Below are 16,912 nucleotides of genomic sequence, written 5' to 3'. Positions count from 1 at the left end.
TGGTCTCTGAGCAGTGTGGAAATACAAAGAATGTATTATTTGTGTGCTTCTGTTATTTTGTCGGAAAGGTTATGGAGGTTGGAATTTTATGATTGACTCATTTCTAATTCTAAAATAATGAAACACTAAATATTTGTATAAAAGAGTTACAGGACATCTTCTTAAGTAGTATTAAATGTGTGCATGAGTCATGACCTTGTTAGCATAACACTACTGGAGTTAGTGCAATGATCTATATCTGCTGAAGGTCTAGCCCAGTGCATGTTTTTGCAAGCCATCATGAAGGTGTTTGTGGACAGCAGCTTTTTGTTTGATAAGAAACTCACCTTTAAAGCAATAGATTTATTTAGAGCATGTAATAGCAACTATTTTTCATTAAACAGTATTATTTATTAAAATAATTATTCTTCAAATTTTAAAAAAATCCATATAAAATTCAGTTGAAGTCAAACAGCTTGTGTTCCTTCTCGTCACTCTGAACTGTGAAATGGGGGAGAATCTGAGCAGGGGGGGATGAAAAACATCTGAAACAGATTGGAGGGAAATATAATGGCCGTGAAGCAGCAGATTTGGGACCGGTCATCATGAAATTTAACTAAGCTGCAAATAAATGGAACAGATTTGGGAAGAAGCTCGTTTGTTAAGCATGTTAAAAGCTTCATCAAGAAGTGTGGCTAGTCCATTGAACTAGTCATTGTGTCAACCTTGTACAGAACTGAGATTTCCCAGGCACAAGGCAAGTGACATTAAAAACCTCTTACCAGAAGTAAGGTCCTTTTCTAAAAACACTAAATTTTGTGAAGTATGCTTGTTGTCTACTTCTGCATGATCATCTCTAGGGAAGAAAAAAGTCTTATGATGGAAATGACCTTAATATTAGAGCTGGTCAAAACCCATTGTTGACAAAAAAGTGTGATAGCAGCATTTTCTTACAGAAAAATCTAAGTCTGCTTTTTTGTTTGTTTGTGTTTGTTTGTTTGTTTTGTGGGCTTGTTTGTTTGTTTTAAATTTGAGGGATTTTGAACATGCTTAATCATAAGCAAAGTTCCAGCACAGTCTACATTTGGTAGCATATGATGACTTTCATCCATGGGAGTACTTTATCAGTTGTATATATAAATGTTCATTTAAATCTCTTCAAGTGTGTGTCAGGTACATGTAAGGGCAGTGAGGACCTTTAAGTGTTAGTGTTAGTGAAAACGGTCATCATAAAGAATACCTTTGAAAACCTGGCTTGCAGTCTGATCCATTGACAGTGAGTATATATTTTCAAAATATAAACAGTAGGCTATGAAAAGTATTTTTTTAAAAAATCTGCAGTCTGCTGATGTCACCTTGAATAGGATATTTATGCATCATGAAACTATTAAGGTAATGTGGTAAAGTTATTTGTTTGTTGCAATTTGTGTGTTTTGCTTTTTTTGTCTCATTTGTAAATAGAGACTCCAGAAACTCATGCTTAAAAAATGTGATTCATGCTTCCAAAATAGAAAAAAAAAAAATCTTGCCTATTTTGAAATGTCTACTAAATAGCTGTAAAAATTCATTGTGATAGTTGCACATTGTAGTAACAGTATCCATTTACTTGATGACCTCCTAATCACTGCACTTTGTGCTAGTCTGCTCCCCAAGGTATCTGAGAATAAACTACTGTTGTCCAGGTATCCCATGCACAGTCAGAAGTTTGTTGTTTGGCAAATTGAATGGAATATATTCTCATCAAATCATATCATTGTTCCGGTTGGAGAGATCATTGAGTCCAGCTGCTGACACTGACCACCATGGCCATTAAACCATGTTCCGAAAGCACCATGTCTGCATAGTTTTTGAACACCTCCAGGGATGCAATTCCCACCACATCCATGGACAAACCTGTTCCATTGCCTGGCCACAACCCTTTGGTAAATAAATTTTTCATAATAACCATCTAAACCTTCCCTGGTTAAATTTCAGGCAATTTCCTTTTGTTCTACTACTTTATACTAGTGAGAAGAGACCAACACCCACCTCACTACAACCTCCATTCATGTAGAGAGCAATGAGGTCTCCCCTCAGCCTCCTCTTCTCAAGACTAAATAATCCCACTTCCTTCAGCTGCTCCTCATAAGACTTCTTATCTAGATCCTTCATCAGCTTCATTGCTCTTCTCTGGACACTCTCCAACAACTCAATATCCTTCTTGTAGAGAGGAGCCCAAACACAGTATTTGAGGTGCGACCTCACCAGTGCTGACTACAGGGACACAATCACTTCCCTCCTCATGCTGGCCACACTGTTCCTGATACAGGCCAGGGATGCTGTTTGCCTTCTTGTCCACCTGAGCACACTTCTGGTTCTTGTAGGTGGTGTCTCATCTGCCAATCTGCAGTCAGCTGGGAGCTCCACACATAGCCAGGACTGCTGTAAATGATGGAAACTGGTGTGGTGAGCACTTCCACCAATTCTATCAGTATCTTTGGATGTATGCCATCTGCCTCCATAGATTGTGTATGTCTAAGTGGTGCAGCAGGTTACTAGCCATCTCTCTTGGATTATGGGAGCTTTGTTTTTCTGCTTATCCCTATCTTCCAGCTCAGAAAGGCTGGCATCCAGCAAACAACTGGTCTTACTGCTAAAAACTATTCCAACTTCTTCTACCCTTCTACTAAATACGTTGTCAGCACTTCTGTAGTCCATCACTATCATCAAAAGTAAAATAAACAGATTCCAAACCATTCAAAGGCTGGCATTTAAGACTGGAGTTTAAAGTCTTGTGTAGCACATGTAGCACTAATAAAACTCTGAAGGTTATGACACTCTGATTTGATTATTCCCTGTTTAAGGTCTCCACAGCATGCTCCTCTATCTAAATGTTCAGCAGTCATGACTTGTATGACTTTTTCTTTGAGGTAAAAATACAGTCTCAACAACTAAATAACATAATTTCATTTATAGGCCAAGGTATTTAACCTCTTCTGTTTATGAACATAAGAAATTTTGTATTTGTTTATACCATTCTTTGTTCATATGTCTACCCCAGAGCATTACTCCCCTTAATTATTTGCCCTAGCTAAGAATGACTTGGTATTATGGACAGAATATTGAAAGTACATTCTCTTAGTTTTAATAATTCCAGAGATTAGTGATATTATAGTTCTGGGAAACTAGAGATGACAGAGAGATTTTGACATGCTGAAGAAGCACAGAATGATGTGTCTGAAACCAATTTTTTGACAAAAATATTACTCAGTTTTAAAAGTAAGAATTATTTGAATCAGACTTTCTAAAATATGAGAACTTGCTGGGCAAAATGCTTTCAGACCTGAGAGACGGAGATTAGTTATATCCCTGCTTAAAGTTTTTACCCACATTTTAAACTTAAGTATAACCATTGCTCCTGACTGTAGGACAGATTCCTTCCAGCCAGTTGCAAAGTTCAGAGTCAAATGAGTTAAATAATTTGCCCAAGGTCACCAAGAAAGTCAGACTGTATCAGGGCCAGATAGGCTAATTCTAAGGTTAGAGCTCAAAGTTGTTTAGATGTTCCATAGCACTACTTTTGAATAATATAATTTCCTTTTCTGTATCCTAAGGCATTTTAAATTGTGCATGTATATAGATATTCAAATTTAAATGACAGCAAATTTAACTGTTTTGGTTTTGCTTTAGGGAACCTGTGAGATAGAGATGGTAAGTGGAGGAACTTCAGGCACATGGATGCACAGTTAGGAGAAATCAGCATCCATCTGGCTTGCAGCAGTAATACATTCTTCCATTCCTAAAGGAAAAGAGAAAGAATAATTTTGCTTGTAATATATTGCAGACTGGTCCTCTAATGGTCATTGCATCTGATCAAGCTTTTCAGACTTCTTGTGAAACTGATATTTGACAGCATTAATTTTCAATCAGTATGTGGTGAAAGCAAAGATATGACCCCATGTTCTTTGAAAACCTCTAGGAATGTCTATGCCTGAAATTCCAGAAAATTACACCACAGTTGTTAGGAAATCATCTGTATGAGGGGAATGAAGTAAATAATTCACAGCAGTTATAGCAAATTTGGTAATGATAATGGCTTTATACTGCCATCGACAATAATGACAATGGCTTTATACTGCCATTGACAATTGGGATTAGTGTTTTGGTTGGTTGGTTATTGTTTGGGTTTTTGTTCACTGGATCATAGGATATTAAGAGTTGGAAGGGACCTAATCTAATCCAACCCCCCTGCCAGAGCAGGACCAGAGAATCTATCACAGGTCACACAGGAACGCATCCAGATGGGTCCTGAAAGTCTCCAGAGAATGAGACTCCACAACTTCTCTGGAGAGCCTGTTCCAGTGCTCTGTGACCCTCAAAGTGAAGAAGTTCCTCCTCATGTTGAGGTGGAACCTCCTGTGCTGTAGTTTCTATCCATTGACCCTTGTCCTATCCCAGGGTGTAAGTGTGCAGTGCCTGTCCCCTCCCTCTTGACACCCAGCCCTCAGATATTTACAAACATTTATTAATCCCCTCCCAGTCTTTTCTTGTTTGTTGGTTGTTGGTTTTTTGTTTTGAGGTTGTTGGTTTTTGGTTTGGTTGGTTTTTGTTGTTTAATTAAAACTATATTTTTTGTCCTTATTTCCCTTCTACCCATGCCTGCTTAAATATTTGTAAGTTTAGTCCTCTAAGTATAACTAGATTTTCTCTAAACGCTAAAATCTGTCTGGCAGACTGAATGCTATGATCATTATATGTAGGCTCATAATGAATTCACTTTAGCTGAACCAGTTTAAGTTTTGATGGTTCAAATTGCTTGATTGGACAAGGTACATTAGAGACTTGAACTTTTACTGTGAGAATAGATGCACTAGACAATTTTAAAAGCCAATATTAGACTAAATTGCTGTAATTCGTTCACTATTGCTACGCACCTCTGATGAACCATTTTTTCAGAAGATAAATACTTCCAGAAATTTGAGGCAAAAATAAGAATGACTCTTAGTGACAAGCTGGAAATAATAATTATTTCAGTGCTTTGTCATTTTTATAACTAAGAACCTGAATATCTTTAAAAGCTGTATGAATTTATGTAAGAACCTTGATGCTTTTGAAAGTCATGTCTGACTACAAAATCAGATGTTTTCCTGCTCCCCTGACTCTAGTAGAATGCATTGCTTGCATTCCTCTGTTCAGCTCTTGTATAATTCCATTCATTGTAAAGTGCTCAAACACTTATTTTTAATAAATATTCTGTTCTAGGATACCAAAAATGAAAATTCCTGTATGTGATAATATAACATAATCAGAAACATTAAATTATTGTCTACCAATGTTCTTGATACAAACTCTCTGAAGGCTGAGTGCCTTTATATTGTCACCAGTTGCTGAGTTGTGTAAGTGATAAATTAATCCATGACCATTAAGAATGGAAAACAGGGTGAATTTGTACACATAAATGATTCAGAAATTACAGGTGACCTATTAACAGCATTTTTGATCAGTCTTCTCTCATTGCTGAGGGCTAAATTGAATAAGTTGCTTGATTATTGGAAGAACATAGGTGCCAGGAATGTGAATGTGCTACTTGTACTGTGTCATGTAAATCTCATCTTGTTTTACCCCAGTTCCCACATCATTAATTTTTAGCTTAATTATTAGATATTAGAGGAAATTGTATTTATAATGTTCTTGAAGAATAGAGATGTTTACTTGGGTTTGATATGGAATGGCATTTTGTCTGTATGTTAATGGTTTAGTGAACTGTGAATCTTAGTGCCAGAAATTAAAGCAAATTGCAGCTCCATCAGGCAGATATTTCATACAGAGATGATTTTAATGTCATTTAAATAGCAACGAAGCCATTCTCTTTTTGTATCCTGATGCATTTAATAGAAAATGAGTATGTGTCTTACAGACAGGCTGTCGTTCTCTTTCAGATACTTTCAATCCAGTAAGTATTGGAATAGTAGAAAATGGAACCTCATGTTAGGGGAATGTGAGGTACTTTATGATAGCTCATCAATCTATCAGACTTTGCAAATTCAGAGGAGCTACTCAAATAAAATTAATAATAATGTTTAAAGCTTTTATTAATAATAGATACAGAGCTAGTCTATTCCTATCCATCTGACCTAGATGATGAATTTAGATACATTTAACAATGAATTTTTCCTCATCTTGCATCATGCTATAGTGAACAGCAGCTAAAAGATGTCACATGAAAATGAAGGTAACAAGTCTTCCAGAAACTGTTTACCTAAGGCTATTTAATAATCTGAGGTGTGCTCAGCCTTAGAAAATGTCTGAGCAGTATAAAAAGTGCTACAGACCCAGATTAGTAAGGGCTGAAGAGGTGCAGAACTTTTTAATTCCTTTTCAATGTCAAAGCCCCTGTTTTCTGTCTTGTCTGACTCCGACTTCTTTGTCAGAGTCTTCACCCCCCTGAGAATTTTGTTTAAAAATGGGTGTCTAAAGTTAAGCTCCTCTTAAGTTAGTTTTGTAACATTTGAGCTTCTAGATCTCTTTGGAGCAGTTTCTCCAAAGTACTTAGACTGTGAAAACTGCAGATGGAAGCATAGTGGGATTTTCAAAAGCACTTAAACAGATAAGGCACTTAGCTCCCATTTAAATTAATTAAATGGGTTGAACACGTTCCCCTTGGCACTTTTGAAAGTTCCACTGCTGTTTATATCTGCATTAAAAAATATGATTTCCAAGAGAAACTGAGCATCCAGCAACTCTCTTTAAAGTTTATGACAATTAAAGGTTTTCAGCAGTTCTGAACATTATAAAATGTCCCTGAGCCAAATGATCCTCCTCTGCTTTTTCTTCAGTTTCTACTATCATTTATTGTCTAAAGTTAATCTCAGAGAAGAAGTGAGATCAATAGTGCTATAACCTAAAGACAGAAAAATATCAACAGGGGTGAATATCCTGCACAGATTTGGGAAGCTGAGTCCTCTGATATATACATTAAGTGACTGAAAAAACCATTGTTGTAATTACGTCTTTTACTGGATATCATTATTACATTTCTATTATGCAAAACAATAGGTCAAGAATAAATTACAGGCAAAGACTGCTGCAGGTTATAGGTAGCTGGGAATGAACCAGATGATCAGGTGTAGCATGGTGTTTCAGTCTCTTAACTGCTGCACATACAGCAACTCTTAACAGATCAGTTCAGATGTAATGAAGGCAAGTAGTGCTCATTCTGAGGTGTATTTTCCCCTACTCTTTACTCTGCCTCTATTACAGCAGTGTAGTCTGAGGGTGTATGCACATTAGCATTTAGTTTCAGTCAAGAGTCTGCTTTTGAAATGAATCTGCTAATTGTTCCCACTTAGCACACCTGCTCATTGTGGAGTGGGTCTCAGCCTATATGACCTAGATTACTTTTGGCTAGAATAGAATAGAATAGAATAGAATAGAATAGAATAGAATAGACCAGGTTGGAAGAGACCTTCAAGAATATCATGTTCAACCTATCACCCAACACCACCTAAAAATGAAAACAGAAGGTGCTTTCCAGAAGGACATCTAATCTTTAATCATTACAAGGTGTTCAGTCCACTGAACTACATCAAAATTAGTTCAACAACCTTCCTTCCCAGACTCTAATTTGAAATAATGACCAATGTGAACATCAGGTCCTCAGAGCCAACACTTTCACTCCACAGACTGGTTCTTACTATGCCACATTGCTTATTAATGCAGCGATATACTGAGCTGTCAGGATTACTGGGTTCATGAGAGAATCTGATATTTGCTCTAACTTGGAGAGTTGAAATCCTGCAATACCAGAATTTTCTCTGATCTGCAAGTATCTTAAAGAGGATCTCCAATTCAAGCACTGACCAGCAGTTCTTGGGAAAATATCTCCTCTTTCTTCCTAAATAGAAGATGCAATAATAAAAATTCATGAGCCAGAACTCACAAGGTTTTTGTTAAGATCTTTTTCAGAAATGTTGGGGAACCTACATTAACTGTGTGTTTTGCATTAAAAATTGATCAGACTGTAAGACATAACTTGTGTACTTTGTAAAATGCATCTCTACCAGTCATTCATTCTGGTTATTCTCCACACTGAGTTAACAGTTTCTAATGCTTTTAGAATCCATTCTGTTTGAATCATTCCATCACTAACAGTTAATAGTGCTTATATTCAAATTATTTTTTTAAGAAAGAAAAGTCTTGAGATTGTTTAGCCAGCTAGTTTTCCAACATTCAGAACCCTGTATTGCCATGCCCAAAATGATATCATGTGTCCAATGTACTAAAATGAAAACTGTAATTTGAATCTTTACCAGTGACCTTCAGAATTAGGAGTTTAGTATCATTGTTGCTACTAAAGAGGGACTCAACTGTATTGCCAGACAGGAAGAGTTTTTAAGCATGTTTTTTGTCAATTAAAGCAACATCCAGACAAAAGTGTGTGGAAAACATAGCTGTACAATAAAAACATATTTTTTCCCTTCTTTCACTGTGTAAGTGAAAAGTCTGATAGACAAATGAATTCTCTATACCTGTCTAAGTAAGCTATGGATTCACAGTACAGTAAATATGGCTTTAGGGTGGTTAATGGCAGATAAGAAACACTGTAGCCTCATTATATTAAACACTGATCTAGTATAAACTCACATTTCTAGTTCAAACATGCTGAAAACATTGAACACCTTAGCTTTATCCTGTCAGGCTTTCTGCCAAGTTAGATATTGCCTGTCCATGCCATAGTAAGTTTATGCTGGATCAGGTGTTGTGTACTCTCCAGGTGATTCTACATTGTGTGCTTTAGTCCGGCAGATATGCAGTACTGTTCTGTTTTGAGTCATCCCAAACTTGTCAACAGGTCTGCTTTAATGACCAGGGCCTCCTGTTGTCCCCATTATGATAGTATCTGACTAAATCCTAAGCTTTGATGCATTTATTCTCCTACCAACACTGTAAAGGAAAATATATATTTGCTATCACACAGTTCTCATCATGTTTTCTCTCTTATCTAGTAGATGAAACAGAAAGCTTTATGCAGGTCTTGAGAATTTCAGTGAGTAAACCCAGGAATTTTTAAGAGATTAGTATTTTCTTAAGAGTGGCAAGTGTTCTGCTAGGGCTCTATCAAAAGTCATCCAGTGACTGGGTTATTCTTACAGGTTTTAGGAAGCTTAGATAGTCACCAGATGCTTCATTTTGTGTAATTATCACAGTCTCTGATATAAAATATGATTCGGACTCATCCAAATGCCCATGAAGTCTTTGAGTGACTCTGGGGATTCCCAGGGCTGGTCGTGTGAGTGAGTTTCTTGTCTCTGTTAATGTGTGGTCCCTTGTTTGCCACTTTGAGTGACAGGAAACAGAAAAGTCCCACACAGTGCAGAAAAGTGGGCAGAGGAGACAAAGATCCTGGCTGTTTGTAGCTGCTTTATTCACCCTAAGTGGTGCTGCAACCGATGCTCTGCTCTCTGAGGAAGGCAAATGAAGACGGCACATTGTGATTTTTCTCTCAAATCTGTTGAAAAAAAATTGCTGGAAAAAAGAAATTGTTAACGGCCAAAATTATCCCTCTTGATAAGTTGTCCTCATTCTGTCCTCCTCCAGAAGGAACTGAAAACATTCCTGAGGCTGAAGTTTTGTTACTGCTATTTCACTTACAAATAAAGCCTCCAAATGAATCAAAAGTGCTAAGTATTTAATGGGCAAGAACAAGGCAAGTCCTTTGTCCTTAAGTGCTTGCCAGCTAACAAAGGTGAAGCACGGGAGCAATACAGAGTGATTCTGTTGCCTTCAGTGTTTGCTCCACACGCTGCTCTGGTTCACTCAATGTGAGCTCTGGAAGAACGCGATTTAACGAAAGGTGGGCTAGGGACAGCTAGGCTGAAACTGAGTGATAATTTTAAGCAGGAGATGCTTTAAATCCATGAGTTTCCTATTCATATTTTATTTAGAGGACGTGCAGAAATAATAGATAAGTGGATAAAAAATATATATATTTATTAATGTGTTGCTGTGGAGAAATCTGAGATTTCCAAAACAATGCATTGTGTGCATCTGTTCTGCGCTACAAAAAGATTCTTGGACTCCTTAGATCAGGAAGACTGACATATGTCTTTCTCCATTATCATTCAGAAAGCAGTGTATACTCATGTTTATCTTCTAGAAAAGTAAATACTCTTGTGCATTTCAAAACTCAGGAAGTAGGAAAGTGTAAAATAACCATTCATGGAAGAAGTAGAATAATGGATTTTAATTTTTTTTCCCTGGTTCTCATTGTTCTTCCAGAAGTGATGCAAGGAGATTTTAATCTATTTCTTTATTTTACCAAAAAGTTATCTGAAACTCCTATAGCCTTGTTTTGTAATTAAATGTTTTAGAACTACTGGTACTTGTATTTGCATGTGATTAACTTTTAAAACACAGTCTACAGGGCTTTTTTTTTTGCTTTGTAACTAGCCTGGAGTCAATAAATATCCTTACAGACGTCAATTTAGTCAGCAGTAAAGAGGTAAATAGAAACTAATGACACTCATCAAGCCTGTGGCATGAATGATTTATTGGATACAATCAGTTAACACTTTTATAAAGTCAATACAAGGGAAAGAAACAGGTTTCTTATTATGGTAAACTGTATTTGTACTGTCAGCATGTAGTGATTTATGACAATCCTGTAGCCAAGATTAGGATATTATAAATGGGGAAAAATAGAAGGCTCATTAATTTTTTATACCCACAGGTAGAAGACATGCAGTGGGCTAATAGACAACATACTCATCCAGCATCTGTGTGCAGCCTGCCCTGTAAAGCTGGGGAAAGAAAGAAAACCGTGAAGGGAGTGCCCTGCTGCTGGCACTGCGAGCGCTGTGAGGGATACCATTACCAGGTGGATGAATTCAACTGTGAACTGTGCCCCATTAATAAGAGACCAAACGCCAACCGTACAGATTGCCAGCTTATTCCTATAATCAAACTGGAGTGGCATTCTCCTTGGGCCATTGTGCCCGTCTTCATAGCTATTCTCGGTATAATTGCCACCACCTTTGTGATTGTGACTTTTGTCCGGTACAACGACACACCGATCGTCAGGGCCCTCTGGACGGGAACTCAGTTATGTGCTCTTGACTGGGATTTTTCTCTGTTACTCCATTACTTTTTTAATGATTGCAACTCCTGATACGGTGGTCTGCTCATTTCGAAGGATCTTTCTAGGGCTTGGCATGTGTTTCAGCTATGCTGCCTTGCTCACCAAAACAAACAGAATCCACAGAATATTTGAACAAGGCAAAAAATCTGTCACAGCTCCCAAATTTATTAGTCCAGCTTCCCAACTGGTGATCACTTTCAGCCTCATATCCATGCAGCTTATTGGAGTCTTCATCTGGTTTGCTATTGACCCACCACATACCATCGTAGACTATGGAGAGCAGAGGACACTTGAACCAGAAAATGCCAGGGGAGTTCTCAAATGTGACATTTCAGATCTTTCTCTCATTTGTTCCCTTGGATACAGTATTCTCTTGATGGTCACATGCACTGTTTATGCTATTAAAACAAGAGGGGTGCCAGAGACCTTCAATGAAGCGAAACCTATTGGATTTACTATGTACACAACCTGCATAATTTGGTTAGCTTTTATTCCAATCTTTTTTGGTACAGCCCAATCAGCAGAGAAGGTAAGTGATGATAAGTTTACAAATCAAGTACTGTCCTTTCTTCTATTCTCATCTCCTAATATTTAGAGCACTATACTATTTTCACTCTTAGAAATGAGTAATTTGAAATGATAATTGCAAACAAACTCTCGGAATTTACAGATATATATGATTCAAAAGATAGGTGTCCTATATTTTAAACCAAGGAACTGAATGTGATTGTGGTGTGGCTGGTGCAATATTACTGACATTTTCTCATTATAACCTTAAATGACTGTTTCTTTTAATGCTTATTATTATCCTTCACTTATGCTGCCTATTACATGAAGCACTATATAGATCTTTGATATCATCCACAGATACAATAGAAAGAAGAAGATCAGCTTATATTTGTCAAAAATAATGAAGAATGCCTGGGCAGAATGAAAACAATTACTTCTCTCTGGTTGACACATATAACTTTGAAAAAACCCAAAGAAACAAACAAAACAAACAATGGGAGGAATGAATGAAGGTCATATAAGCATAATTCACTAATTGTTATCTCAGGGCAAAAAGAAAGCATTTTCCTGATCTTTTAAGAACTAATTAAAATTTTGATGCTTGGATATCTGTTATTCCTTGGTCATTTCACATCTTTCTGATATCAGTTATGCTGAGCAGTACAGAATATGTCAGATATTTTAACTCTTCCTCTCTTAGTTCTAATAGGAAGGGAGAGGTAAATGTCAACTATATGAGTTTTTATCCAGCTGCCAGTGGTGCAAATTGACAAGTTATGTAGGAAAGAACAATAATAGCAGCATCAATCTTGAAAACTGCAAGTGTATGAGATTTGGAAAACCTTAAGAATAAGAAATTAAAGTGATCAGTCTTTTACATAAGCTCTTTCCTCTTTTCTTCTGGCAGGTGTTTTTTTTATAATATTTTAAAATACAAGTTTTAATTTAGTCAGAAAAGTTAACATATAACCACTTACAATTGTACAAAGGCTTGATATGCCTGGTTTAGAGGTGCTCTTTCCCAGACAATTAAAGGACAGGTCTATATAGCTTGATAAAATACTTGCTAATTCAAGCAGAAGAATTGAAGAGGGGAGAATGTGGCAGAAAAACGTTTTCCTCACTAAAAAAAACCGGACTTTTGAATTAAGCTAGGGAGAGTGAGTACCAGGGTAATGGCATATCATAGATAAAATACATGAACATAAAAAATGGTGTTTGATATCAGAAAACATGTTTAGATTAACTGTATTTAAATTATCTTTTGGTTAGACTTAAGTTTGAAGAGTACTTTGTTGTGCAAATGTGTGGTACGTCTGTGTTTTAGCAGCTTGGGTCAGTCAGTTTTATGGCAGGTACCTATAACAACATTGAGTATTGAAACAGTGAAAACATTGCTTGGAAGGCAATTATGCAGTGAGTTTTGATTTACACCATTGGTTCACCTTATCTTGTAGTAAAGGATGATTTGGTTTGACCCCTAAAGACAAGACTAATGAACACCTCTTTTGCATTTCTTTTATGAAACCCAAGAGTGAACATAGAAATGGTATTAAATCACACAGCTTGTAACACTGAATTTCACTTGTTAGTTCCCTTTTTTCCTAAATGATTTGTTAGTCTTCAGATAATGACTTTCAGGAGGAAAATAACCCTAATTATTATGCTAATACAGTAGCTCTGTATCTCAAAATAATTCTTTTCACAGTGCTGTTTCTTTTTGCTGCAAATAAAAACATGTTTCCACACAAAGCCTATAGACATCACAATAATAGTGTGCATATTCATACAATTAACTTGCTTGTCTGAATAGGAAAAAAATGTAACATCTTGGTGCACACATGTATACATTGCCCAAATAGACTTAAAGTTGCATGTAGGTTTCACTTTAACCTACTGCTAATAATATTGTTAATGCTACTGTTAATTAATGCATATCAGCAAAAGAAGCATTTTAAAACCAATTATAGAGTATGTTATTTGAAATTTGACATTATGATCTCCTGTGAGGGTGAAAGAAATGTAAAAGAAAATAAACAGACTTTAATTTGATGACTCCTCACTTTACAGTTGATTTTAGAGTCCTGAGATTTGTTGGGGCTTTTTTTGTTTGTTTGTTTTAATGTCTTGAGTTTATTCAGAGAGAATGAAGCAATCAGATTAGGACTTAAAGTACTACTTAAAGCAATCATTCCTTCTTTGAAGTGTTGACTGTAAAAAAATTTAGCCTAGCACTAATTACAAGTAAGGTGTACTTCCAACTAGAAATTCATTGAATTATTAGCTTCAGACACAATTCTATTTAAATACAGAGTACTTAAAACTTCTCCAAGAAAATTTTGAGGAAGTTCTGTTTTCCTAAACATTAGTAGTGCTTACCACCATAGCAGAAGGCATTGTACAGTTTTAAAGAGAGTTTATATTTACTTAACTATTTAATGAGCACAGATTAAGTAGAAAGAATATTGAGAAGCTTTTATTTTTATCTCAATATCAAAAGATTTTCACTGATAAATAAAAAATTAGCAGCATTAATGCTAAAAGCAGGTGCCTTGATCCAAACCTCATGTATTGTCATGGAAAGATCACCTTTATGTTTAGTGGCCTTGGAATCAATTTCTAAAAGTATAAATTTGCTAAGAGATTCTGAATAGAACCTAGAGGATTATAAGCCTTTAGAGCTGGCACAAGTCCATAAACTGAGAGTTGTTGTCTGTCAGACTTTGAATGTGTGTGATGAAGGGCATGTAAATAAGCATAAGGACTTTTCTGCAGACAAACTGTGAATCTTGACGGTATGTTCTTCCTGTGAAGCACAGGCTGGGTAGCTCTGCTCTTTCCACTTTTCACATGAGGAATGTTGGATCTCTACCTGTTTGTTATAGCTGAGTTAAATGCCTGAATTTGCATGGTGTGACACATCCATAAGAGAAAACCTGTTAAAAGCTAAGGTAACTTGAAAAGAGTGACTGGATATATGTTGATTTATAGTCTTGACATCTGTAACATTATTAACAGTCCTTTATGACAGAAACTATTTCTGCTTGTCTATATTACCTTTTTACATGTAAGTTTAAAACTAATATAAAACTGAAGAAACTTCTATGTAATATTCAAAAAGTTAAAAATAATATATATTATGGCCAGTTAACAAAAGGTTAAAATACCACTCCAAAATAACCTTGCATAACCCAATCTTGGTGGCTTTTATGAAACTCCATGTTTATTGTTTGTGCTTAGTCTCAAGCAGCAGAATATAAACCCCAGGTACTATTAAACATACCATTTTTAGATTGTCATTTTTACAGGTGCTTCGCAGAGAACATTAAGAGAATTTTACTGTGCACAGGTGAGGCTGCATCTGGAATATTGTGTCCAGTTCTGGGCCTCTCAGTTCAAGAAGGACAGGCAACTGCTTGAAAGAGTCCACCTGAGAGTCACAGAACATCAACCTTACAAGGAAAGGCTCAGGGAGCTGGGTCTCTTTAGCTTGGAGGAGACTGAGAGATGATCTCATTAATGTTTATAAATATGTGAAGGAAGAGTGTTGGGAGGATGGAGCCAGGCTCTTCTCAGTGATACCCAATGACAGGACGAGGGGCAACAGGTGCAGGCTGAAGCACAGGAGGCTCCACATGAACATAAGGAAACGGTTTTTCATGGTGAGAGTGCCAAAACTCTGGAACAGGCTGCCCAGAGAGGTCTCCTTCTCTGGAGACATTCAAAACCTATCTGTATGAATTCCTGTGTGACCTACTGTAGGAGATCGTGCTCTGGCAGGGCCATTGGACTAGATGATCTTTTGATGTCCCTTCCAACCTTTAACAGTCTGTAATTCTGTGATTCTGTGATTGACTTTATGTCCTGTGTGACTTTTTTTGTCTAGTTAATTATTTTGTCCATTCATGATCAAGCCTGCATCAACAGATGCTGCTTTATGAAAGGAACACACTACAAATAGTTAAATTACTAATAAACCACAAATTTTCTAACACATAAGTATCGGTGGAGCACTTTAGAGGCAAAGCAGTGAAATTCTTCGCGAAAGTATTCTGTGCATATAACCTTTGTTAATATCGTGCAAGTATACATGGCAAAACACTGAAAGTACTGGGATCATCCAGAATACAGATGTCTCAAAAGTCATGCTGATTGAAATGCTGCAGAAAAATATCCGAATTCAGCTGAGTGATTAAAACATGCTCGATGAATCTCTGCGTAAAATGAAGTTATAACGGCAGACTGCACAAAACCCAGCTGAGGATAGATGGCTTTCTAAAGTACATCCATATTTGATACCACTATTTTTTTCATTTCCTTCCTTTTACCAGTTTTGATAGGAGAATGAATCATATTCAGCCACAGATAATAAAGACATATGTTCTCATATTAACCTGGAAATACTGAATACAAGATAAATACTTGTCTCCCATACTGTGAAATAAAAGAGATTGCACTTTCTGCTGAGGAAGGAGGACCACAGAAAACACCAGACTTGCATTTAAAAAGAATGTTTATCAAAACATTTCTGATCAGCTTTCAGGCCATGTACTAACTTTCTCAGACATTAATCTATACTATTAGTGTAGGAAAAAACTTAGAGAGGGAAAAGCCCTTTTAGAGCTTAGACTGGACAATTCTGTGAAGGACAATAAAAATGTTTTTATTGTCGTGAAAGGAAGGGCAAGGACAATCTCCAGTCCTTAGTGTACATGGAAGAGAATATAATAACAAAAGATGAGGAAAAGGCAGAGGTACGTAACACCTTCTTTGACTCAATTTTCAATCGTAAGATAGGTTGTCTTCCAGACAACTGGCCTCCTGAGCTGGCAGATGGAGTCAGGGGGCAATATAGTGCCCCTGTAATCCAGGAGGAAGCACTCAGAGACCTGCTCAGCCACTTCAATTCCCAGTTGACAGTAGGCTGAACATGAGCCAGCAGTGTGCCCAGGTGGCCAAGAAGGCCAATGGCATGCTGGCCTATATCAGGAATAGTGTGGCCAGCAGGAGCAGGGAAGTCATTCTGCCCCTGTACTCAGCACTTGTTAGGCCTGTGCCATGGTTTAGTTGATTACTTAGGGTTGGTTGATCAGTTGGACTTGATCTTGGAGGTCTCTTCCAACCTGGTTGATTCTGTGATGTAAACTGCGTTAAATTAACTAAGAAATCAGAAGGATTACTGTAGTCAACCATGTCAGTCACTTGCACAGAAAGATATCTTGAGCTCTGTTCATTTGCATGCTATTCAGATTAATTTTAATTATTTACTATTGTAGCATTCTTTGTGGGATAGTCATCAGCTCTGTT

The 16,912-nt window shown here is 36.8% G+C and overlaps 1 protein-coding gene across 1 annotated transcript in view; it reads left to right on the top strand.

The window, feature by feature from the left end:
• Window positions 1-16,912, top strand: part of GRM8 (glutamate metabotropic receptor 8) — a 339,948-nt gene that overhangs the window by 290,045 nt on the left and 32,991 nt on the right. Inside the window, 2 exon segments of the mRNA XM_054173798.1 lie at window positions 10,688-11,041; window positions 11,043-11,624. Of these exon segments, the coding sequence (XP_054029773.1) occupies window positions 10,688-11,041; window positions 11,043-11,624 (936 nt within the window).

This window comes from Dryobates pubescens, chromosome 27 (genome assembly GCF_014839835.1).
Source record: "Dryobates pubescens isolate bDryPub1 chromosome 27, bDryPub1.pri, whole genome shotgun sequence".
NCBI lineage: Eukaryota > Metazoa > Chordata > Aves > Piciformes > Picidae > Dryobates > Dryobates pubescens.
The sequence above is the reverse complement of the archived record's forward strand: the minus strand, read 5'-3'. Positions and strand labels throughout refer to the sequence as shown.